This window comes from Calidris pugnax, unplaced genomic scaffold (assembly GCF_001431845.1).
Source record: "Calidris pugnax isolate Ruff unplaced genomic scaffold, ASM143184v1 scaffold207, whole genome shotgun sequence".
Lineage (NCBI taxonomy): Eukaryota > Metazoa > Chordata > Aves > Charadriiformes > Scolopacidae > Calidris > Calidris pugnax.
This window is the reverse complement of record NW_015090931.1, coordinates 906,718-934,383: the sequence shown is the minus strand read 5'-3', so window position 1 is coordinate 934,383 and position 27,666 is coordinate 906,718. Positions and strand designations below refer to the sequence as shown.

Sequence of the window (27,666 nt, the reverse complement as noted above, 5' to 3'; positions counted from 1 at the left end):
AGAGTGAATGACCTGTGCACCAAATCTTAATTCTCAGCATTTCAGCTGATCCCCGAGATTCAGTCACTGTGAGACCTAAAGTATCTGCCTGAGGGGCAGAGAAGTTGCTTGCACAGATTCTTACCTAGGTATACAGAATTATTGTGTCTCCATTTCCTCTAATTCACTAGTATGATTGTTCATTTACAAAATGGATATGCATTTACAAAATCGATGGGAGGAAAGGATCAGAGGACCAAAAAACCACCAAAAAAAATCACATGTGAAAATGCCTGTCAAGCTTTGCAACTGGAAGATAGGCAAAATATGATCCAAAAAAACCAGCCACATCCCATCAGGGTAGAATTCAAGCAATTTCATGTAGGATGTTTCACATGTTTGCATTAGCTATATTCGGTCATATACGTATTATAAAATTGGTATAAGGCTGCTGAAAGTTCTCATGGCATGTAAGCATATGCAAGCTAACACAAAAGACTTCAAATAGAGAAGGAGTTAACTGCACCTAGGAAATGATTGTTGAAATCAAGAAGTGAGCAAGTGAATCAATATGGAAGCTTCTAGAAGTTGAAAAAGACAGATCAAAGCATTTATAATGTCATATCCTTAAATTAGTGAGCTTACCAAAGGCCAGATTTCTTGAATAATGAAGTCTAGAAAGAACCTTTTTTTGTTCGTATATGTTTTGTAATATTGTTTGTAAATGCACACTTTGTTAAATAATTTCTTTTACATACCATCAGCTAGAAGCTGTATCCCATAAATAAAATGTTCATACAATTTCTTTATCTCTTTCCTTCTGTCCTATTGAATGTGTATGAATTTAGACAATGAAAATTAAGTGCAGGAAAAACCTTTATGCATGTACATTCCATAAATGCCCTGACAATATTAAGAGAAGAAACTGTAGCAGGAGCAACCCTCACACTACATTGCCTATATGTGCAAATGCAAGTAGTGATTTTGCAGGTGGAATTAACATGTCCAAGGACTACAGGGTGACATGCACCCAAATAGGGACATACAAGACTCAGGTATTCCATTTGGAAAAAACAAGGATCAGTGCTGTGGTGAGGAGTGGATAAGGGCCCAGGAAAAAGACAGGGCAGAAAAAGAGACTGATACATGCTAGTCTCTGCTGTAGTTGGGTACCTTGCCCCCTGCAAAAAAGTGGTGCAGCAGGTGCTTTCTTCAAAGCACCAAAGGGTAGCGAAGCCTACAGGAGCTCAGGCAGGGACAAGTGCCCTCAGAGCAGCTTTCCCCTAACAGACAGCCTCTCTCAATACAGTGAATAAGCACACTGCATTGCGCTATCTGTATTTCTCATCCTCTGGAAGAACAGGTTTCCAGAGAGTTTTTATTGTCCCGTAGCTACAAATACCAAGCACAATAAACCACGAAACCTCTTTATTTGGCAACGTTGTCCCTCATATTCTAAGCAGACATTGTGGCAGCAGTTTGAACTGCAGACCTTTACTTCTGTCTTTCACTCAGCAAATATTTCAGCAGAAAATGTGTAGGGAAAGCTTCCTAAGTGGAAATCCCATATGAGTTATTTCAAAGGAAAGCTACTGACAGGTGCTGAGATGTTTAGGTGTAAATTACGTCCAACATCTGAGGCATGTTTTTCAGCCCTATGGATTCACTGTCAGAGAAGTGTCATGTCTACCCTGAGAAAAAAAGAGTACGGGACCAGCAACAGGTGAGCAAGTTTCAAGAAGAAAAATGGTGCCCCAAATTCCTGAAACACATGAGGGCAACATCATTAATCACAATAAAAGGACATGGTATTTGACAGCACCATGAAGCTGTCATTATTGTCTATGAGCTGTCATTCTGATCAATAGGGTAGGGAGAAGCAGAAGGAATTTTTGAATCTTTTGTTGAGTACAACAAATTCGTATGCTTCAATTACATTTGCAAGCACTGCTAATCTATGAAAATGCTGATCAGCCTGGCAAAGAGAATTTCATGCGATATTTCTAGACCCGTGAATTATATCCATGTCTAAGTCTTTTGAATCAACTAGATTTGACTGAAGACAATGACAATATTTCTGGTACGGGACTAGTTTAATCAACATGAAATTAGCAACCTAGGACAGACACTCCGATGAAAGGCAGATAAAAATTATATGAATCACTACAATGCACTGTAATACCTGCCCATATGCATAAGTCCAACAGCTTTCCGAAAACCCACACACTTATCAAAGAAATAACTCTAGACACACTGTACTAGTTTTATAGAAGCATCTTGCTCTGAAGAATTAAGAATATATGATTTCTGTACAGTTATTATTAAGGCTGCATTATCAATCTCTCCATAGTTTCACTGATTCGGGGGTTAATGACTGAGGTCAATAATGGGATTTACCTTAGCAAAGAACATACTTTTTCTCTCACAGGCCCCTGCATTTCTTGCTATTTCATATTTCATGACATGAGCTTTCCAAACTGACCATTTTGTACCTTATGCTACAGTTCTTCAAGATATGTTGATTTCTATGAATCTGTGTCCCTAGAAGTAACAAGGGTTTAACAAAAATCTACTGTTCCTTTGTGTATCTGTATCTACCCAAAATTGAAGGTGCCACGTTGCGTATATCTTGATACCCTGAAAGAGCAGGATTTTGTCTTAGGAACTGGCAGGAGATGGATTTTTTTGTTGTTTTTGTTTTAAGTTCTTCTTAGAGCAGAAGCTAGTCAGCAAGGCACAAGAGAAAGAAACTCAGCAGATGAATTGGCATATTTTAGAAAACAAAGAAATAGGTGGAACAGTAAGTAGAGAGGTTATTTTCAGAAGGTAAGTCATGTAATAGGTTTATAAATTGTATCTGTGAGAGACTTTCATATGTAAATTCCTTGGTGCTTTAAGAAATAATTTGAAAAAGGAATTCAAAGGAAATGTGATGCATTTGTGCAACATGTTTGATGAATGAAAAGCCAATATAGATAACTATACTTGGTGGTGCTTAACCTATCCTAGCTGCATGGTCTGAAGTGGGGACGCTATCTTCCAGCATTGTCCTATAGTATTCAAAAGAGCAGAGAAGACAATAATAGGAAAAAATACCTTGACAACTGTATATCATTAGCCAATACTTCTGCACCCACTCTGTTATGAGAGATAACCTCTATAAAGAAGTATATTTTCATGGTCTTACTGTTATTTTGCCTTTGTCCCTGAATATGAGTTTCTGTGCCTATAGTTATGCCAGCACTTTGCAGCTGCTCTTCAAAACACCTAAAAGTAATTATAGCTGTTTTCTCTAAGAGTCTTTGTAAAAGGCATACATCCAGCTGCATCTGTGAAATGTTTGTGTGCTTTGGGGCATGTTAATACATCCAAAGGTTGGAAACTCAGTCCATAATGGGCTAACAGTTACTGCATTAAAATTTGGCATAAAGTCAAGCACACTTCCTTGAGCAATAAGAAACTCATGCAAGATGGTAACATCATTGTGTGTTTAACTGTAATTGTTTGTTAGCTCAAATTATTTCAGGCCAGAATTTGCTTCCATTTTCTTTATTTCAAAGTCAGTAAAAAAAGCTCTATATGAAAAACAGAGATGTATAGATGAAATTATGTTCTCAAGCTATTGTTGTACAAGACTGAAGAAACCCTCCCGACTAGAAGACCTAAAATTGTATTATGTCCTATATCTGTAACAAGCAATTATAAAATTGCATAGTAATGAAAAGAGAAAAAAAAAAAAAAAGAAGTCTTTCGTGTTGTTATAAAAGTGTTGGTTTTTCTATTTTTTCATATTGAAACCTAAATGTTTTTGTAAACATTTTTATTCCACACAATGTGTGCTTAACATTTGGTTACTGTTTGTTCATCTACTTCATAATACCTTCTGCACATATTGGATAGAAGAACAGAAAAGAAAAAAAAAATTAAACTGAAGAACTGCATGGAAAAATATGAAGGAACTGTGGAACATGACAACAGAATATTGTAACCATTCATTGTCACTAACCATATACAGGTATTTCTGTACTACAATGCTGAAGGATCTCATATAATATTGGAGTTTGTTCTGAGTTACATAAAAAAAAAATAAGAATGAGTTCATTTGATTTTGATAGTAAAACCCATGCCAGGGGATGGGATTTACTTCCTGATTTGCTTATTCCTGATTTACTGCAATAGTATTTTTGTTTCCTATTTTGAATATCAGTCTCAATCCAACAAACCAAGTCACCACGTGCCTTGATAAAATATTGTTACTCTTTTCATGTTATGGCATGAAGTTGAGCCCTTCACTGTTAATTTGGATATTCCATATAAATCTGTATGCACAACCGAATTTGGAGGATTTAAATTTAATAATAATCTTTGTATTCTTCTATTGTTATTTTTCCTTTTAAACTTACTGCAAACTCTAAGCTTTTTTGCAGAAAGATATGAAGACAATCTCTGACTCAAAAGGAGCGGTAGTCTAAGCAAAAATGTGAGATACGATGCAGTGAAAAGGATGTGTGGTACAACAATGAAAACAAATATGCATCTTTATTCTAGACACTTAGCACTTTATAGCAAGACTTCTTTCCAAGTTAAATGAAACTTGATTGGATTTCAGCAGACAAGCTGCAGAAGAGAACAGTGATACTGTCACTTGCGCTCTCAAAATCAGGCTATGAGCAAGGCAGTAACACAGGCGAGAGCCATGTCCCTGTTCTCACTTTGAAAAGCTGGTTTCACAATTTCTCGTCATTTCTCACCAGGCTGTAGTGTAACAGAACCATGTCGCTGTTATCCCTTAGGGGGATAAGTGGTTTACACACAACACAAACAGAAAGCTATTGACTGCATCTCCTGTACACTGTTCTGCTTTGTCACCGAAGGTGTCTGGAGGCAGAACAGGCTTGCCTGGCTTTAAACAGCAAGTAACAGTAGTAAAACACCCACAGACAGGTTGTGTGTTTCAGAAGTCTATTGATAAAATACCACTGAAAGAAGAGTCTGGGAGGGAATATTCATGGCCCAGTATCGAGACATTTGAGATCAGTGAATCTTACGGCACACGCAACATCAAATTTGCTTTGCACAAGATAGTTAAGGGTAAATTAAGCTCTGGTAAACAAAGGATCAAGAGCCTTGAGTTAACTCTTATGGCTCCTCAGTACACTTATGCTTTTAGAATTCACTGGGCAAAATGACGCACTCTGCAGGAATAATCTAAAATTGGTATATGCAACTGGATTGCTCCCAAAAGTACGAAGGTTCTGTTTAGTAAAAGCAATCAGTGCTCACAAAATTGGTGGATTTCAATTAAAAGCTATTTTTACTTATCTCTGATAGACTGTGGAGATCTCTAATGGAAGATCCACATTAGGACATTTTTTAAAAGGCATCCCTTTAAATCTTTTCAATAATTGTTATGTAAAATATCTTCATTATTTCTCTAATATGGGATAATGTATCTTCATTCTGAATATAATAATTGATCTATCCCTTGTAAAGTATACCTTTCAAAAATTTTATTATAAAATACAAGACTGCAAGTATTAGCACAGTGCGTAAATTCTAGAAGTGATGGGTATTTTACTTCAGTAAACTAAAAAATTATCTATTCTCATGGTTCATAAGAGAGTGTTTAACAATAAAGTTGAGATCACCTCCAGGAATTTTTGATGCTAGCATAAGTCATAAGGAAGTGACATGCCAGAAATAAGCAATAGTCGCTTACTGAAATAGCAATTTTGTAAAAGCAGAAAGTCCAGCAGAAATGAATGGAAGACAATCATCAAGAAAATTACAGCTATTAAAAAATCAGAGGAATGCACAAAGAGTAAATCAGCTAAGTAGAAAACTACAAATACAGACTGAGAAACATATGGATTTTTTACTAAATGTTTAAAAAATGAGCAAGGATATACTGGTCAAAACAAGTACTGACAAGTGCAAGAAGTAATAAATAAATAAATTTAAGTTAATAAAAGGCAAAGTGGATAGCAATGAATAAAAATTACAAGACAGAAGGGGCACAGAGGTGGTAAGGAAAGACAAAAGTAAAATGGTGAAGCCTCCAAAAACACAATAAAGTATAAGGATGTTTTATTTTCAAATATATTAGAAGCAAAAGAACCCCCAAACCAGTATAGTTTTAATTGTCCAGAAATAATAGAATAGTTAATAGCAGTGTACAGTAAATGACTATTTCACTGAATGTTCCTTTTTGGAAAATAAATCTAAAGGAAGTTCTCAGAGCATCCAAAGATGATAAATCATCTTCCTATTTATAGCTATTTTAAATAGCAAGTTTAAATCAGAAAGTTTGGAGGCACCAAGGACTTTTACAAGAGCTGGAAAGGGAGCATGTTAGACTGTACTGTTGATTTTAGCAAGTCTTTGAACACTGGAGAAGTTCCAGAAGATCGAAAGAAAACCCACACAGTGTCAATGTTTTGAAAGGGTGAGCAGTATTGCCCTAATAATTTCATTTTTTGCCAAGTTTTTATCTAGTGTGAAACAGCTGATACAGGATTTAAACTAATTTAACTAGTAGTATATTTAATGGTGGATAACAGAAGCTGCTGGAAATGAGAGCCTGCCAAAGTGCTGCAGTATTTTTTTTCTGGCCACCACTTTGGTTGAAAGTAGTATAGTCAGGATTCTATAAGACACATAATGTGATACTGCACAGTTAAAAAAATTGAAAAATTATTTATATTTTAGAGATTAAAAATGTGCATAATATACACAATATATAGATTTTAAATTATAACTTCTCAAAAGGTAAGCATATGCAAAAAATCAGATATATTATAAGCAGAGAAATGATATATATGTATATGCTTATACCACATACAAGAAATGAGCCTTGTTTCTATTTAGGTCTTCTACAATTTGGTTCTTGGCCTTAGTATAACCTACATCTTTTATCAAAGACCTGGAAGAAAACGTCAGCACCTACTGATGAATGTTGCACTTGGAAAAACTTTGGAGAAAGAGAAAGTGATGATGAGGGCTGGTCTGGACTAAGTACTGCACCAGTACAATCAGTGGTAAACGGTACAATAAAGAGTCCATAAGTACCCTCCTATCTGTCCCTGGACCACCAACTCTGAGAAGGAGAAAAAGCAGCTCTGAAGGCAGGCTGGGCATCACACAATGATGAACACGTTACATGACAGTGAAACTAACAAGTCTCAGTCCAGCTAAATGTATAAAGAATGAGCTGGCACTCACAGATCCACTTTTTCCTGTGCATTTGGCACTGATACTGCTACTCCCTGATGGTATGATCAGTGGGTGCTCGAAGGTCATAAAAGGGGAGAGGGTTTATAAGAGAACATGCCTTACACAGAAGGATGAAAGAAGCTTACCCTTACTTATCAAAAGGTATTAACTGATCAGTCTACATGGGTAGAGAGAAAGACATGAGACAATTAGAGTACTCTTTCATACTAGCAGTAAAATCTGTGAGAGAACCAAATGCCTAGAAATTCAAGCTAGAGCAACTCAGTGAGCAATCAAGAGAAATTTTTTAATTGCAATTGGTAATTTAAACCATTTGCCCTAAATTTAAGTGGATTTTCTGCCACTGGAAACTTTGAAAGCAAGATTGATTGCATTTATAAAAATTACTTTTGAGCTGACAGGAACTGCTGAATTTGAAGGACTCGGGGAAGTCCTACAGACTTGGCTAAACAAGAGGTCAAGCTGGGGAACCATGATTGCCTCTGCTCACCTTATATTGAATTAGTTTCACTTAAACATGAAGAAGTCAGAGAAGGTCTTTTAAAGGACAGTAGAGGGAATTTAATCACAGAAGTGAAGAGTGCTAGGAGACGGAGTAATTTCTTTTCTTTATTATTATTTATCAGGGAGAACAAGAAACATGCCAGGAAGAGAGATAAGGTTTCACTGGAGAGAAGGAAGTTAAGAACAGAAAAATTACTGGAACGAAGAAGTACCTCAGAACAAGTTTAAAACAAAAATTAGATCATCTGTAAATAAGGAAGAATCCAAGAAGGGATGGCCAGCATCCCAGAATCCTGAAAGACAAGGCAGACAGTATTAAAAAAACATAGCTGCAAGAATTTTTAACTCCTTACTGACACCAAAAGAGGTATCTCCCAAGGACCAGAAAGAAAGTAATGTTAGATGGGTCCTTAAGAAAACATCAGGGTGGGGAGTGGGAGGGGACACCTAAATCCCTAAATTTTATTATCAGGAGGAAATTAAGAGCTGTAAATTACATACTAGAATAAATAAGCAGGGAAGAGGACAGTATTAGCAAATTTGATTAATCCTAGTACAAGGGTTTAAAATGTTAAAAGGAGTGTCTATTGAGTGCTGGAAAGTTAATCGAATGCATTCAAATTGAAAAAGCAGATAAAGCATACAAATACTAATGGCACCAATAGATTTATAAAACAGAATTAAAAGAATTTGTCAGTTTCCAGCCAAGATGAGGACATAATGGGAAATGGATGCTGGCTGTTTAGGAATGAGATGAGGAACAGTACAGGAAAGATGAACACTGAGCTTAACCTTGCTTACAATATATAAGCTAGCTGGAATAGGCAGCAATATGAGTAATAATTGAACATCACCGAATGTAAAAGAGGAATGATGCTGGATCAAAGAGGTACGTAGGAAAACGGCTTATATCGTTTGTGTAAAATATGAAAACTATTGATAACTGGTTTAAAAACAAAAGCAGCACACATTTTCAGACCTATAGATGGGCTACAAGCTACTGGTAATGAAAGAAATCTGTTCCAGTGGCAGGGGCAACAGGATCTTAGAAAGCATCACTTGGAGACAGCAGCAACCAGCTGAGTGGAAAAACCTGCTCGGAACTGGGTATACCTGCACTGCATCAGGCTGCAACATGGAGAGATACCCATGCTGGTTTGAAAGAGCAGTATGGTGACTCCAACTGAGTAACACACTTGTGCTAAATGAACTTGCCCTCATATGATTTTTTCCTAACGTAATCCATTAATTAGTATAAATAAGCTTTTTTCCCTCCCTCCACGCAAAGTCACTATGCAAAACACAAACCCATACACATAAAAAAATATAAAAAACGTACTATTTTCCTGTCATAGGATTCCCCGCTGCTGTACGTTGTAGCTAGTGTGGATGCACATTCTTCCAGATACCATGGCTTCTTCCCACTTTCAGCTGTGCTGCTTATGGAGATAGTGTAGATGCTATTGGTGTAGCCATCACAGGAGCAGTGGTCTCGACTTCTTCCGCCATTTCCAGATGCCCAAACAAAGACTGAGCCTAAGCCTCTTCGTCCCTGTTTGGAAAACAGCACAAAAGATTTGATTAATAATTTTCCTTTTCCCCCTCACCTGCTTAACAAACAGGTCTTTCCCCCAAAAAGACATCTGATGAGAAAAAGATAATAAATGAAACTAGCTCTCTGAGAAGCATCTGTAATCAAAACAGGATTTAGTAGAGTTCAGAATCAGACATCAGAAAAATTCAGAAAATGAATGGTATGAACACAGCTTTATAAACAACTTTTATACAGTGTCTGTTCATTGCTCTGCATCTATGCTACCCAGTTGTACCAAGAAAGAGTTTTGAAGACTCAGAGGAAGCATTAAAACATCATACTGGGGTGGAAAAGGAAAAGAAATACCATACTTGAAACTAGAAACCTTTGTAACACACGATACCTTTAATTTATTAGGGGGCTTCCAGCTGTTTCTTCTTGGATTGCCTGGTGGCACTAGGTGTTGTTTGGGCATTATACACTGTGAACCAAAACGTCTTTGTTTCACAGACACTATAAACCATGAATTACAGAATACCTGAGGTGGGAAGGGACCTCAGGTCATCTAGTTCAACCCATTATGAATGCTAAATACTCAATATATAAACAAAAACAGACAAATAGATTCTTATAGATCTATTCTAATGAAGCATTAAAGCATTAGTTCAGCATGATATTTAAAAAATATGACTAGTTGGGCAAGTCACTTAGGCGCATTCATAACTTCAAATCAGGACTTAAAATAAGTAGCCTCACTTTGACATTTTCTAAATATTCCAAAGTTATATAGTATCCAAATGAATCAAAATATTTTTGGTGGTAGTAAATAGGTGCCTCTTAAATAGGTATTTATATGAAAAGTGAAAATGATCAACAACCTGTGTTGCTGATATGTATGAATTAACAATTACTGATGGGCAATTGGGCTTTTCCTTATTTATATTTACATATTTCATGCCAGTGAATGAAATTCAGATTCATGCAACTCTATGATCTGCATTAATTATCAGCAGTCACTGCCTGGAAGCACTTTACCACTCATATAAGAAAGGTTCACCAAAGCACGGGACATCCCTCTCAGTTACAATCATGCTAACAGTCTCATTTATACCTCATTTGCAACTCATCATGCAGTACCTATCTATTTTTTGGGTTGGCCCACCCCTGTGCATGATAAATTAATGTTATAAGGCATAAAACACCACTTTCTGTGCATGAGCTAATTGCTTGGACATGGGGGGAGTTTGTTTCTTTCTTTGGGTTTTTTTTTTTTCTAAAGAGAGTGCAACTGTGTACCACAGAAAACATAAAGACAGCTGTTGGACATCTGCCAGGTCAACCTTAAACAATTAGCAATTCAAAGATTCATTTAATCCTGATACTCAGAGGGGTTTCACTGGGGCTTTTTGTGCTGAGCGTAACTGTAAGACAAAAAACCCTCACAGTTCACAATCCAGGCTTGAGTTCTCAAACACTGATGAATTTGATTTTGTGAGTTTAATAAAAGTACACTACCTGGAGAGACTCTTCTCTCCAGCAAAATAAGTTAAATATCAAATTCTCCTGGCTGGTGTTTACATAAGGTTATGTCTCTAAAGTGCAACTTCTCATTAAAAAAACATTTCAAGCAGAGAAAAAAATCCCAGGGTGCCAAGTTAAATGTATTATGAAATACACATTCTCCAGACAAGATCAGTCTGACCAGCCGGAAAGTGTAACTATTTCAACTTCTTTCCCTTCCTTTAGTTGATTTTAGATGCTACACTAAGAAAAAGATGCAAAATAGCCACATTTTTTGTTGTTTTAAAAACAATCTTTGTAAAGTGTTACAGCTCATCTTCCCCACATTATTAATTCCCTCCCAATCAAGCCCCCCTTTCCGTTTGGGGTTCTTGTTCTGCTTGCTTTTCTCAGCCAGCAGGGTCTGATTCAGAGCCTCCCAAACCCAGTGGGATGTGTTTTGCAACTTCATGGGGCTGGGATGGGTTTATGAACCACTTCTCTTTCATTCTACAATCTGGTCATCTCTCTTTACATATCTTTACTTCTTACTCCTCCATTCTGGAAACATCTGATGAGACAGAGGAAAGGAAGGGTAAAGGCAAAGATTATTTCAGGCGTATTCACTATATTATCTCAGTAGGTCAGGAAGCCAGAAATTACGGCCCTCTGTATGCTTGTGGGGAATGGAAGGGAGGATTACGTTAAAGGTATGCTCGTTCTCTACTTTTTAATGTGCTCCTCCTTGATTTTTACTGATTTTGTTTTGGTTTCACACCATCATCTCTTGCAATTAGATCATGCTTCCCAGCAGTATTCTATTATTTGCTTTCATCTTCTGTCTCCTCTATGGTCATTTTTGGCTTGTCCGTCAATCCTGACATCTGTTACAGATTCATGTACATATTCCTGTCTGGTCCTACATTGCCCTTAAAAACACCCTCTCTCTCCTACATTCACACAAATGCCAACAATGCTGACATATGGATAGGCAGGTAGAATAGAGGGGAAAAGGCATATGATACAGACATACTTCTATCTCAAGAACATGTCAAAATATTCCATTAAAACAGGTTTTTTAATGAATTTTCAAAAGTATCTGCAATCTGGAGAATTTTTCATTTTTATTCTTCACTTGTGTTTCCGAAAGCACAGTATGATGTAACTACATTTGGCCAAATTGATACCTCATGGGAAATTCAGAGTAATCCACCAATACAACTAAGAGAGAAAAAATGAGGATTCAGGGTAATCAAACCACAGATCCAAAAAGAGAAAAATGGAATCTAACTATTTACGTATTTTGTCTAAAACTTTACCTTCCACTTTGAAAAACAAAGTTTTGTAAAAAGATTTCTCAAAAACATACTCATACAGGAAAATTTCCTATCAACAACAGTCCATCTGTCATTTTTCTGCTGTCATCATCAGCTGGTTTTGTCTGCAAACAGCAGTATATCATGATTTGTCCCACTCATGCAATGGAAACCTTTTCACAGCAGGGTAAAACTGTACTTTGTGTAAATTTTGCAGGAGCAACATTTGAGTTATTAGCTTCTGTACACAGAGAATGTGTCTATACTTCTGAAGATGCATACTTATGCTGCCGTACTAATAATGAAAAATGAGCTGCAAAAACAGATATGTGAATGCATTTTTGGGCACAAAATGTAGTCCTGATTAAAGCACATCAATGGATGTCAGAAATTCTGCAGTGCTGTATTTAAAAATAATAAATGACAATTTAGATTTTAATAGTAATGACAGGGCTTTAAAAATAACAGGCATTTGCACTCAAAATTACCTTTCCATACTAAGTTTTTTGTAAACAAATAATAAGAAATATTTCTTCAAAATTAATGTCTCCTGCAATTATATAAAGTATCAACATCTCTGTTATTGCAATTAAAAAAGTAAGTACCAGGTGCACTGACTAATGGAGAAGAGCATTTTCTAATACATACAAAGAAAGAATTACCACTCAACTCAGCACTTCACAGAAAACAACAGCACTACCTTCAGTCTAGAAAACTGCTAAAGATCTTGTTCCTAGAAGCTATCTGGCAAAGCAAATGGCAGCCTTAAAAAAAAATAATAAAATCAGCAAACCCCCAAACTAAATTCAACCTGACTAAATGTGTCAAGTAAGTAAGTTCTGGTTTACATTTGCTGCCTATTGTTAAACTACCATTTGGTTTCCTCCTTCTCCCTGTTTCTAAACACTCTGCTTTAATTCAATAGACCCAGTCATGTTCAGGAAATTATAAACTTGCTAGTAACTATACCAAGCAAGTAATTAGAGGAACAGCATCAGCTGTCCTACTGTATGTGAATGCCATTCCCAATTGGTCTCCTTTAAATACATGAAGTTAAATAACATTTGGACCGTGTTACACAGTTAAGGTAAACACACACGCAAGGCACTCCATAGCTTTTACTGTTTGTCTAAATCTATCATCTGTCATCTGCCAGATGCCCAAGGGTGTCAAGATGAAAAGTCAAGAGCTGCCAAAGAAGTCATGTGTCATTTATTACTCAAAAGCAAAGGTGCATTTACAAATCATATGGGCACAACTTGAGCAAAACTCAGAAGAGCTAGTGAACTATAGCAGAGGCATAGACCGGGGTGGAAGGGGCGTGCAGCAAAGTATGCTCACTGCTTGCCCCATGATGTTAAAAATGTGTTACCTCTCCCCCTAAGTACAGTGTTGTTTCTGCTCTTCCATTTGCAAAGCTAGCTACCGACTTCCTCTTTACAAACTCTACAAGGTGTCCATGTGCTTGTCAGTGCAGATGTCAGACCAGTATGAAATGTTCTCCTTTTGTTTTTTCTGCTTTCTTGAATTGAATAAAATGTCAGATAATTAAAAAAAAACAAAACAAAACAAAACAAGTGTTCCATTATGGAAAAGAAAAAGTCTTTCACTGACAACTAAGACTTACTATTGACCTAGCATGTTTTCTGGGCAAAGTCAGTGTGCTCAACAGACAGTTGACCTTGAACGAAACAGACTCGGGTCACTGACAAAAAGGCCCCAAGGCAGAAATTGCACCTGTAAAAGCATGGCACAAGCATCCTGGGGCATTCCCCACTTTTTTTCTGCTAGTGCCTCCTTTTCCTTGGTCAGCAAGATGCAAGCAGGCTAAGTGATATGAAAGCTCTGTTTTGCTTTTTTTTTTTTCCAGTTCAACAGCACGGAAGGATTAGTCTGCCAAGAACCAGAGCCAGTATGAACATGTTCGTAATGACATCTGCAGAATTTCCTAACACTATTAAAAGAACATCCCCTGCTCCAAGTGTGTGTGTTTGTGTATGTGTGTGTATACGTATAAGCCACAACTTTATGAGTGAATGCCTCAGTGCTACTGACAGGAGCCATTATAAGGTAGAGGTCTTCACACACTCATCTAAGGAAAACCAGCAGCCCCACATACTTTCAAGTTGCTTCCAGCACACTTCCAACTAATAAAAACAGTTTCCATCTATGATGTGTATTTTGAGCCAGTGGAGGAAGATTTATTCACTTTGTTTCACAAAGTTTAGACTGGACATTCATTCACTGCTTTACAAGTCAAGCTGCCTTAATCCAGTCTGTGAATCCTGATGTTTTCCTGCCCAGGAATCAAATGCTCCAATAACTCTCTCTGCCCATGGAGTGAGTCGCTGTCTCTATAGAAGTGACCAAATCTACCAAGAGAGTGGGAAAAACACGTGAAGGAGCAGGAAACGCAGAGGACAGAACCACTGACCTGGAGTGACTAGAGGTACAGGGGTCGCAGCCAGAGGGAGGCAATTTGGCACCAATATGCTAGAAATCCCACTCCCATGAACAGAAAACAAATCACAAAACCATAAAATGGAGAGAGAAGGAGGGACGCTCTACCCACACGTAGAGCCTAAACATTTAATTTCCTCTATTCTCCCCATAACTGTTCTAAAATTACTTAATGTTTCCAAGAACAAAAGTACTGCTGGGAAGTGAAATTGATCCTGATGTGGAAGCTGGGAAAAGTAGCACATGGTGTGACCTCTTCCTTAAAAAACTAATTCCTAAAGAGGAAATGTTCATAACCGAATGTGTAGAACAAAGGTGAGTACTCTGCAGACCTAAAAAAAAACTACTATGCAGGAAAGATTTTGAGTGCAGCCCAGTACAACCACCGTTAGGGCCAGGCACCAAGGATCCCAGCATCCTGAGAGAGGCACCTGAGAGCGGCAGTATCTCCTTGCTTCCAGCTTCCACCAATTTCTGCTCTCCCTGGGAGCTGGATGCCGCTGCCCTGTGTAGAGGGACAGGGCTGCCAATCTGCTGATTGGCAGCATTTTGCTTTTGAGAAGCAGCATCTCCCAGCTCCTGCTGAGTTTCTACCAGTCCACTTAACCTCTAATCTGGGAATGAAAAACAGTCTGGCACACCACCCTTAAAAGGCTTTTCTGTAGACTGCACAACAGTCTCACTTGAAAGCAGGCATCTCTCCAAAACAGATAATGGTCAGCTGAAGACCCACACCAGCATTTCTGAAGTGCTATCAGAAGACAGCCAAACAGATTATTTTTTAATAAAACAGCCTCCTTGGGTATTAAAAGCAAAAATTCATGAACAAATGGAGAAATTTCTGAGGCCATTAATTTTGTCGAGGTATCCATGCTGCCAGAAAAATTCACATTTACGCATCAATTCATTAAAAATGTGCACCTATGATACCTATGAAGAAATGAGTAACAAGCCTAACAGGTGTATATAAATAAAGATGCATGTTTAAGGGAATGTTTACAAGCTGAGTCCTGCTTTTTTATACTAGCAGTCACTTCTTTACTCTTAAGAAAACTATCGGGTCAAGAAAATACTTCCTAGTGCTGGAACAGGCATATGCAAGATACATATACAAAAATCTGTCACTACTTACAAAAATCAGTGATTACCTTATATTGTTGAAAAGGCAAGTTGTTGCTATTAAAGTTAAGGTTTTTTGGTTACTTCTGAATCAGCTTCTTAATTAAGAAAAGGAAAGACAAAATAATTAATCATGACAAAAAGAAGGAAAATGTATTTTATTAGCCCATTTAGAGGATATGACACCTCTAAAATACTGAAGTGTGAAAATATTTTAATGTGTGCATAAGAAAACAACGTATTGAATAAACACAATCACCCATGCATTAACACAGTAATTATTGGGATATATCAGTGGAACATTTCAATATGCATCCTTGCATGTGGTGTATTTTTTATTTTACTCTTCACTAGAACAACAGCTTAAACAGCTCCAAGATATTCCCCACAGAGCTATAATTAGTGCTTAAAGTGCAACCAAAAGAAGTGTTGGCTGAAACCTGAAATCTGAACCTGTGGAATGCTGGAATGAATTTCTCATTTTCCTAAACAAAATAGAGCCAGCTACAGAGCTGCATGAATCGCAGTTCTGATTCAGGCTATCTCTCCATATTATCATTACTGTTGTTGTTGCTGATACGGTTGCTGGGATGAAACCAGCTGCGTATTTTAAACACCTGTGATAAAACAAGAACTGAGTTTTCCAAAATTTCCGTTGCACAAAGAGTCTCTAGTTAATGATAGGTGAAATTGTCTCTGCCTGCAAAGCCAAAGTAAACAGGCAGTGCACAAGAAAGAAATCTGTATTAGGACTGGATACAGGAGGGACTTCACACATACAACACCCATTCTATGGACTGGGTTCAGGCAGTTCTCATCACCTTTGTACTACCGTCTGATTAAACACTAGAGAGGAATCCATGGCCACCAGATCCACACAGCTGTTGTTTCACTACTTACGTCAGACTCTTCCTTATGGAAAACTTCAGGTTTTGAGACGTCTGGCAAAATTCTGAGGTTTAACAAAGAATCTCAAATTTTCTGCAAATTTAGCTTTTTTCAGTGCATGAGCAAAAAAATGAGTCTGCTCTGCTTTTACTTCTGCAGACTGAGGACTGCAGTAATCACTTAGTGCAGTTTGTCTCCCAGAGCATTCATTTAGGAACAAACAACACCCTTAGGCTGTGTGCAAAATCATTGCCCTCATGGTTTTGTGCCTTAAACTTATGCTAAATCTATGCACAGAAAACTCCTGACACCAAACTTACAGCAATTTGCTTTTCAGAAACCTTTTTTCCCGCTTGACACACAGAAATACACGTTTTGCTTTGTTCAAGCATATGAGTAAAGTGTATATGTGATTTGCCCGAACAAAGTAACCAGATTCATGTTTCAAAAATGCATGCTCGAAATGCACATACTTAAGCCTATGGTATATGTAAAGAGAACCATTTGCCAAAGCCCCTTTTCAGTATTGGCTTTCCAAATTAAGATTCATCCCAGAACAAGAATGGTGTGGTTTTTCATGTTCAAATATATCACCTGTTTCAGGCTGGGCACCCAAACCCAGAGGCCACTTTTGACAAGAAGTCCAAAAGCAGTAACACCATTCTGGCTTGTTACAACAGTTTCCATATATGTGTGAGACGGGATGAGGTAACCAAACAGTTTTCGTTTCCAGTACACTTTGTGACATTGTAAGGAAACTGGACATTTTGAGGTATATTTTCCTCTAACTGTCATTCCAAATTTTCCTGCCTTTTAGGATTTGTATATTCCATTGAATGTAATGTAAGAACATTTCTGGTACATTATTTCCAACACACATACATTAACTGGATTGAAATACCACTAGAGCTGTAAATGTGAGGGGGAGTGGAGGGAAATGATTGGAATGGGGAGAAAAAAAAAAGTTGGACATATTCACTATACACTCACCCCCCCAGAGAGGCTGGAGTGGTTTTCACAGGGTACTTTTTTCCCTGCTTTTTTTTTTTTTTTTTTTTTTTTTTTTTTTTTTTTTTCTGCCCACTTTTCACATGCAGCAAAAGAGAGAAATTTTAAAGTTAGCTTTGTTTATGTATTTCCAAAACAAAATAAAGTGAATAATACCAAAGTTCATCCAGGTACCACTGAGCCCAAATTCTGTTTCATTTACTGGAAGGTAATATGCCTAATTCTAACTTGGCTGAATACTGAAAGTTGCTAACTATGTGCAAATGGTAAAGCAAAGAATTATTACGAGCTTAATGATGTGTTAAGGTTGTCACCTAACCTGATTTTTGCTGGGCAATCTCAGTTTGCAGAAAACTACATCATACCAAGTATAAACCACATCTGCAAAGGCATTAAGACATACTGAGATAGGTATATCAGCCAAAGGCAAGGTAATAAAACCTAAAATGAAGCTTGTTGATAAGACACAGAGAAGGGTGGATAAACTCTTGGAAAGTGGTGACTCTGTAAAGGAGTTTAGGGTCATGGAAGATAACCAATTGCCAATGAGCTACTCTAAAATACAGGCTGCTCCTTGGATTGGTAAGCAGGGTGAAGACGAACATGTGCAGGGAATAGGGAAACAGTACTATGCACGCCCAGAGAAGGCTACCACTTCCATGCCCCACACACAACACGATGTATCCACACGACAAAATAATGCCAGGAAGCACAATACAAAAAACATTACTGTTAAGGCAGAACAGATTTTGAAGGACAGAATAAGAGGCACCGGCACTAATGGAAACAGGTTGAAATGCAGCACGTACTTTAGATTTCCAGGTAAATCTGAGGAGCTTTTCTCTGGTAACTTACTTTATGCAGAGAAATGTATTAAAACCAGTCTGTCTGGTTTCTGCAAAATGCGTGATGAACCATCCAATAAATCAGTAGTGAAACAGAAGAAAATGAAGTTTAATGTGGAAGTGGTTGCACCGGAGATGATGTGGGCTGTGCTGGAGAAACATGGGGTTTAAGGAAGTTATGAGTATTTTAAATTGTATAATAGAGCAGGCTATTTAAAGCCAGGTAAAAAAAGCTATCAGGGGATTTTGACATAAAAAGAAAGAATATGTTAGTGAATCTAGCAATTACAATCACCTCCCTTCAAGAGAAGAATTCAGGCTGGAGGACGTGCAGAGAAGCATCACTCCGATGAGCACGGAGATGGACAGCCTAGTTTTTAAGCAAGTAATGAGTGGGTCTTGTTTATCCTATCAAAATGAAGCCTGAGACGGTACTGTGTTCTATAAATGTGTCAGAAACAAAAATGAAAGGAGAAAAGGTATTCAAGCATATTTTGGCCCAAGAAAAATGGGAAAAAAACTGCACATGAATAAACCTGGCTGTAACTTAAGAGGAAAGTGTCTAAGCAATAGATTAGCAATGAAGCTATGAAATGGTCTCCCGACAGAAAGAGAGGGGAAACGTTTCCTAATTCATTCTGGAATAGAAATTGCTGAATGTGTTTATACGACATGATGCCTGTGATAGTAGAGAACTGTAATGGATAACTTATGCAGTCATTTCCTGTCTTATATCCCCAGGTTCCAATTTAATTTATCCAAGAGATCACTTGGCCAAATAGTTGGTAATTACTTACATGTAGAGATTTCTAACACCTTAAGAGGGACCATGAGTATAGCAGAAGAGGCATTTTACCATGAAAAGGAAACTAAGAAATTTAGACGAGTAACAAGCTATATATTTTTTCATAGTGAAGGCTGTTAGTGACTTGCACAGCCAAGGTTTCAGACAAGACTGGCATGTCCCAAAAAAAACCATACAGAAAAAGGAAAATAACAGATGGGTCAAGAAAACAGGGATATTGATAGAGTAACAACTGCATGAAATTTTGCTGTTCTGGCTTATGCTGAAGGCCAGGACTAGATCATAATCGCCTTTCCTGATGTTAGAACTACAATACTATTTCAAGCCAATGGTGCTATGTCTCATGATGTCAGAAGGAAGAATTACAGTGTTAAAATGCCATATGATTTTTGCAGTTCTGGTACATAGTCAGCACCCAACTGTAGTACAGAGCCACCCAAAGTTAAACTTGGTCTGTTGAAGTAACTGTAACATCACATGTTCAGATATTGCATCATAGATGCAATAGGAATACAGAGTATATATGCGCAGGGCCTAATATTTTTGATGTAACCTGAAAGTCATATCTTCTGAGACCTTCCCCAAGCACAGAACTAATTCTTCTATTAGATCTTCAACAGATCTTCTAGTTTTTGGCCAACTAACTAGAAATGAGCAGGAGGTCTTGTGCATGCAAAATGTTATCTATTTATGATCAGAGATATGCATACACACATATATATGTTATTCAGTCTCAAACGGCAGCTGTGCAAGGTGAACAAACACAATATAGAGTTTAAAAAATCTGGTCTGTGCATCACAATATTTCAATGTATAAAATGACAGCTATTTTGGCAGTTATTTTGACACATTTGACTGGAAGTCTTCTTGCAGTGACTTGTCTGATTTCGTAGTACAATTCTCTGACAATGCAGAACAGAGTAACTCCTCTTTGTGTTGGCAACACATCCTACTCTGATGCAGAGATGTCATGACAGGGCAAATAAATTTAAGAGAAACATCTGTGGTACAATATAGGCAGCAATCTTTTGCCTGGACACTTGGAAATTATGAACAATCTCTTCTACCTTTGGAGTGGAATAATATAGTGATGATGATTAATAATAATGATAACAGAAATCCTTTTTTTTTTTCTTGGGAAAGTGACACAAGGAAGAGAGAAACTAAATGAATAAACAAACAAACAACAGTTTGTTACAGTGTTCTTCTGGGTAGGAACAGTCTGGTCAGCCAAGAACAGACTCCTCGCCCAGTTCCTGGCCCTCCGGCGAGGATGGCTCTGGCAGCCTGTGGGTACCTCGGCCTCAAACAATTAGGAAGGCAGCACCTCTGTGAACAACTTCTCCTCCCTCCCACCCCGCACAGGGCTTTCCTTCCCTTCCCTTCCCTTCCCTTCCCTTCCCTTCCCTTCCCTTCCCTTTCTCTCTCTTGCATGTGGGTAGGAGGCTTGTTTGGTGATTGCAAGAGAGCCTTCTGCTCCCAGGAAACACTCTGAGCACACACTCTGCAGCCAAAGTTGGTGAAGCGAGAGAGATGAGAAGGGGCAGTGATGATGGGAGGGAAGGCACCAAGCCGAGTTCTCACAAGAGGTTCGGCCACACAGCATCTGATCATTAATGGCCATCAAACACTTTGGCTCCTGTCCAGCTTGCTAAACAGAATGGTGTCATGGCAATAAGATGAAGGCCCCGGCGCCAATGCAGGCAGAAAGCCAAAAGTTTCCATGTAGATTTCCCTGCCTCTCCAGCCTCTTAGGTTATGTTAACGAAGACCTGCCCTGTTGCTGATTTGGACTACCTTATGGGCACTGCAGAACAAACAACATAAAGCACGCCATTGGCGAGACATTTGGAGAGGTGAGATAACCAGCTCTTTGAAGCCCTGCAACGTAAAACATCAAGGGGTCATATATCCAGAAACTTGACTATCAGGCCTTTACCAAACAGCAGTGAAAGAACAAGTCAGAATATCTGAAATGCATTACTCTCCAAATGATGTCGAGACTAATCCCAGAATAACAGGCTTATTTGCACGAACAGAAATGAACTAGTCTGAATGCTGCATCACAGAGCCATGAATCAGCAAGCACAAGTCTCCCAAGTGCTTATAGCATTGTGCTTAGAGACTCCGTGAGACGGACAGAGATCTTAAAATCTAATGGTACTTTGGTTTTATCTTTCTGAATCAAGGAAAGGTTTTTGTGTTCTCCCTTTTGTCCCAGACTCAACACAGTCTTATTACATGATTTGGCGACAATCATGTTTTGCAACGCTAAGCTAAGTCTGTTTGTTCTTGAGCACATAGCGAAATGTGACATTGCATACCTAATCTTTTCTTAAATATGTTACTTTTGGATATGCTGCCCTTTGTCTGATTTTTTTCAGGCAAGTTCGGTGTGATTACAATGGAATTATTTTTGAGATTATTAGGTCTACAACTTCTAATACATTGGTATTTAAAACACAAGCCTCTAGAATTTTCCACCCTTATGACTGCACTATTTCCAAGAAAAGGACCTTGTCAACTGGAAGGTGGATATAAAGGGAACTTTTATATTTGCATAGAAATTGTTTGATAGCAAAGTCTTCAAGGTTTCCCTTTGAACTCAAGTATGCAAATTTAATAGAATTAAACAAAATACCCTAAAGATGACAGAAAATCACGGTACTTGAGACAGGTTTGAAAATTGGTTTTCCTCTTCCCTTACCTTGATCCTGGGCAGGATTTTTAAAGTATATTTGACTTGTGGGTTAGACTGTCATTTTATAAACTTAGTTATTACTCAGTATCTTTTCTTTAAATAGATTTGTCTATTTCAATTCATGGCATGTGCTGTGTCTGTGGGACTCTACAGAAAAACTGTACAGTACAGTCATTTATCTTTGTTACTTTCTGCAGGATTTGGAAGGAGTATTCATATTAGCTCAGCAGATTTAAAAATAATAATAGTTCTAAAACACCCTGTCTGAGCTGTTAATTGGAATAATAAGCACCAAAGATAAACCAGGCATTTTTTTCATGGATCCCAATCTCTCAGCAAACTGAATAAGAAACTGTGGTTCCTGCATCCATTTCATTTCTACTTCATGAGTATAATAAGAAATAAAAAAAGAAATAATTCAGTCTAATTATACTCTAATCAAAATTATTATCCAGCACCAACTTTGATTTTTCCTAATTAAACAAGCTGAGCATAATTTCCAGTTCAGATGCTTTTAAACAATCTTGACCTTTCCCTTCTCTGCCCCATTTTAAAAAAATAATATTCAGTTGTGTGTGCATATGCACAACAAATGAAGAGTATCAATCTTGAACCTTTGTGTAGACCTGAAAGGTCTTTCCAAATTTTCCTGTGCCAACATTACTTTATTTAGATCACAGACGCTATACTAGACATAATACCGTTGTTGTTGAGTTCAGTATTTCTAAAAAAGGAAGGTCAAGATCTGTACACAACATAATAAGCATTTTTGTCTGCCTATTATTGTTTGCAAAATTACCATGACTGCTTGGGGAAATCTATGTTCGACTGAGTGTCTAGTCATTACCTTGGACAAGGATCTGATTTTAGGAACATTTTGGCACAGAGGTAATTCATCTTTTCTTCTTCCATTTGCCTAATCATTTACAATGATACATCTTATGATACTGTATGGAAATATACAAAAAGTACCTTTATCTGAACACAGAAAGACATGGTTTATTAAAAAGAACAAAACCAGGTTCACCTTAAAGTAACTTTTGGTCTGGAAACGAAGCCTATTCAGGAAGGTGGTAATTGAGATATAAATTTACAATCTTTCAGTCTATCTTATGTTTTAAAGAATGAAAATTACAGATTAACCTTAAACATTTTGTATTTATTATCAGTGTGATTTTATTTAAGTTTTAAAGAGAACTTCTGTTCCCTTAGTAGAAATGAAAAAGCTTTCATAGTCATAGCTAGACAAAATTTCTAAATACATGTAAATGTTTAGATCTATTCAACTCTGCATGGGCAACTTTGGGCAGACAAAATGAAATCAAGCTAAACTGTAAAAAAAATAATTTTATTTGCATCAAATATGACTTCCACTATTTCTCAAAAAAATATACCAAATTCTTTTTCTGCATTGTTATCAGAAAAAAAAAAAGAAAATACCATCTCCAAATTTTAAAATCAGATACCACTATATACTGGTACTTATTAAAAATATAGAACAATGAGCTGGTAAAATGAAATTCAGCTGGGTTCTATAGCGTATCCTCTCATATTACAGCTATAATAATAGCAATGGAACAAAAATGCTTGTAGGCAAGATCCATGCTCTTGACAAATTATTCCACATTCTTGGCTTATACTGGATTTATCCCCAGTTTGAGATTTTGATGAGGAAATGGCTGAGTTTTTCTGGTACAGAAATTTTGGCTGAACTTTTCATGATTGTCTTACCTACATGAAAAATGACATTTAATCTAACATGTATATATGTTTAAACATAAAACTTATTTTGTTCAAGTTCCTGTGCATCCTTCAGTTCCATTAGAATCCCCTTCACCACTTCATCGTTTTTCTTCCCTGAAGTCACCATCAAACAGTAGTAAACTCCAGTTGGGTAATGGGGAGCACTGATATTCCATCTGAAAGGAGGAGTGATGATGCATGGGAAGCAGTAATGGAGATGCACCTGGCCTTCTACGGAGTTGTTATATTGTTCTAAGAGCACTTTGATAACTATTTTAATAATGAATACTAAATACAACAGAGTACTCTGGGGCAGAATCTATCAATCTCCCTAAATGTGTTTAACTGCTACGCCCCTGGAATTTCTCACAGTGTAAGGAACATGCTTCAGTATTTTTTTATGGTAGGCTTCACATACTACGTAATGTACAGCAAGCAAAAGTGTAAATCTGCAGTTCCACACTGAATGGTCTTCATAAGACCAAGTGAAAGGAAGGGAGTGGTCCATGGCTGCATGGTTAGTAAATATTTCACAGAACTGAGTTTGAAAGGCATGTCTTTAACATTGCATAGCATAGGAAGCACACAATCCCTGTTGTTAGTTTAGTATTTTGGTAATTGCTCTTCATAACTCACCTGCTAGGTACTTCAGCATGTATTATTCACATTTGGAGCAGGGTGTGACTAAGAAATTCACACAATTTTATTGAGGAAACCAAAATAAGCTAGGGATGCAGCTGTGGTTAGATGTGAATTCACACTTCGTAGGCTTGTGCTGCTAGGCAATGTTTATGGTGATACCGGGTATCAATTTCATGATGTATTTATTTACAACTTACAGTCAATGTACTGTATGCTGCACTGTGCATAAGGCTTGCCCAGGTGCTCTTGTAAGTTTGTCTATTACCGCTCTGAACCCATTGTCCCTGTTTGTTGTTATGACTGCTTTTTATGGTATAACTGAAATTAACATAGTCTCTCAGCAGCAGACACTGTCTTTTACATACAGCACAAATCTTCCAGCCTGAATGTTAGCTACAGTTTGCTAAAATCAGTTTTGGCATACCTGGTTAAAACACTTACTCACTTCAATAATAGCTGCAGTTTCCAATCTTGTTGCACAGAGTTACCACGTTCCAGAAACTATGTTCCAGTTCCACTTTGGTCCAACAGTTTCAGACTCTTCAAACAAATGTTTTGTATGAATCCCCTCTTTTCTGATCCTAGAGCCACCCACCACTGCATGAGCAAGTCTCCTTCTGCATTCAAAACAATGCTCAAGACTTTCAAGTGTAAAGCTTTAAAATCCTTTACACCAGTCCTATGTCGTGGAAAGAGGTGTGAGCGTTGGAAGACAAGAAATTCCCTGATCTATTTAGCAGGCAGGAGGGTAAAAGGAAGAACGAAGAACTGGCCTCTGACATCAAAAGTTCTTCTAACTACTCGTTTCCTTCTGTGGTCTTATTTGTTTGACAGTAACTTATTAAAGAAAATTGAAAAGGTTTTAGATTATTTCATATAGGGGCGTTTGGGATTTCGTGTGTTGTATTACTGAAAATCTCTGGGCACAGAGAGAAAAAGTAATCACAGATCACAGAGAAAAAGTAATAGCATAGATTTGTAGAGAAGTGTATATATATGTTATAAATAGGGTGTAAGTTCTCTGAGACCAGACACAAGTGCTAAAAGAAACATGGGTGTAGACTTTTTTAGACCCCAACTCCCTATTAAAATCATCAAACTTCCATTAAGAAATCAAGCAAAACAAAGCAAGGAAAGGAAGGAAGAAAGAAAGAAAAACACTCAAGGCTTTTGCTTTATAATTTCATTGCAATTCAGATTTGATGACCTGGCACTGCTGTGCAAAGTAGCATTTTTCAGTTTAATTTTTTCTCGCAGAATTACATCATTACCTCAGAGCAGTTTTAAAGCACACTGAGGATTATGTATTCCAGTTGAAAATGAACAGAACTGATACTTCAGGAAGGACTGACCGTCAGGTCACTATAGAAGGAAAATGCATTTTTAGTTTTATGCAAAGGAAGCTCTTCTTTCTTCAGAATCCTTCCCTCTTACCCATGCTGTGCACCTGGACGTAGCCGGCACACATACCCTCACACTTGCACACGGGAGCAGATCTAGCAGATGCACTTTGATGTCAACCTACCATTCTGATGCCATTCTCAAAGGCCTGACGTGCTAGAGAAGCAGGTCCATCCACAGTCTTACCGTCGTCATCAGGCCCCCAGCTGGCACTGTAGATGTGGATGTGCTGGGGATTAAGGCTTAGAGATTTTGCTTCTACCATGTCTGTCACGTCTCCGTCCAGCATCCGCACACCTTCAGAATGAAAGATACCATAAAAAATACCAAAAACCTGTTTGGACATGTGTTTTTCCAATGGAAGAAATACAAAAAAGAAGGAATATTTTGGTCTTTCTTCAGGTTTTAAAAATTATCTACAAGTCATTTATCCACCATACAGCCTTCAAATGTCAACAACAAACATTGACGCTTAAGAAAACTTAAAAAAAGACTTGAACCTTGAAATGTTTGTATGTCTCACTTTAAGATAATATATGTCTTTCTTTCTCCTTTTATGCTGCAGTGAAACTGCAGCACCTACTTTGAGTCATTCCCAGTCCTAAGTATGTTGACAGAGGTAATAAAAGGATCTCTGCTGACACGAAAACACAGTATTATTCCTTCATTGTATGAAGCCACAAGAAGAAACTGGGGAGAAAGCTCATGGGTACAGATCAATTATCATACACAGCAGCAAAAACGATTACAGGAAGTTACTAACAAATACCCTATATGTAACATTCTTCAACCTGAAACTGCAATGTTGTGAGCATCCTCTTCTGTGCAGAAGATGATTTTGTAAGGTATAATCTGGAATTCTTGTGTTAAAAGAATCCATTTATGTGGGTTTGGACAAGTCAGTGTGTTAGACCTTCTAAAGTGAATGGCATCATGATACTTTAAGATCATTAGACTGAATAAGGTAAGCTTATATCTGGAAACTGAGAAAACCTTAAAGTTGTTCTCCTGACTGACTGTAAGACACTGACTGAAGTTAATTCTGACTGAGAAAACTGCACGTGCCAGTTTTAACCTAAACAGGAAAAAGGACCTACATATAGCTAGCTTGACATCTGATCAAAGGGATGTTAAATATTAAATAATAATTAGTGTGTAACTGTATGATAGTACAGAGTAATGATTACTTCCACAATTAACAAGTTTGACGCTCTTTCCCCTTTGAAAGGCCATTACTATTTATAAGCCAAATTTACATATTTTTAATTACAGACACATTTCATTTTGCTCATGAGCTCATACTGAAGTAACTTGAGTATTTACCAAGACCTTAACTTCCAATTAACAAAAGGCATAGGGGGTGCTTTGTTGACAGAGGGTCTTTTTTTTTCTCCCTTACTCTAATTGACTCAAAAATGAAAACTGATCATATTTCTAAGTTCACACAAAAGCTAGCCATGTTTTGTGAGATAATAAACTTTTACAAACAGTGATCTCACTATGAACTTTACTTTATAAAAAAAGTCATTAAACCAACTCTGGGATTCTCAGGTTTTATTTTTCTTCCTCAGCGTAATCTCAGAAAATTAATGATGGGTGGAAGCTGTGTTCTCAATTTCTTTCAAGCACATTAAAATATATTTAGTTCTAAATAAAGACAATAAAAGATACACTGCTTTTGAAAGAATGAAAATAAAGCTTCCCTTTATTTTTCTGTTAGTGCATAGCAAGCCTAAATAACACTATGTGCACTTGGTGAACAATAACTCCAAATTCTGCCATTAGCACCTGAAGTAATTAATACCAGGTTTTTTTGCTAATGGTGAACTGTGGCAACACAGACAAAGCTGTGATTTAGGTGCTGCTGACAGGCATGCTTCAAGGGTGACTAAATAATAGACTCTCATTGGCTTTTTAAAAAAATAATAATTCCTTCCTTCCTTCCTTCCTTCCTTCCTTCCTTCCTTCCTTCCTTCCTTCCTTCCTTC

General features: G+C 37.4%; 1 protein-coding gene across 2 annotated transcripts in view; it reads right to left on the bottom strand.

Annotated features, from left to right (window-relative positions):
• The window catches only part of PCSK5 (proprotein convertase subtilisin/kexin type 5), a 303,186-nt gene that overhangs the window by 167,110 nt on the left and 108,410 nt on the right, over positions 1–27,666 (bottom strand). For both annotated transcript variants that reach the window (XM_014951658.1, XM_014951659.1), the window contains exons 7-8: positions 25,803–25,975; positions 9,056–9,268 (exon numbers count right to left, since the gene is read on the bottom strand). In XM_014951658.1, the coding sequence (XP_014807144.1) occupies positions 9,056–9,268; positions 25,803–25,975 (386 nt within the window). The remainder of the gene's footprint in view (positions 1–9,055; positions 9,269–25,802; positions 25,976–27,666) is intronic.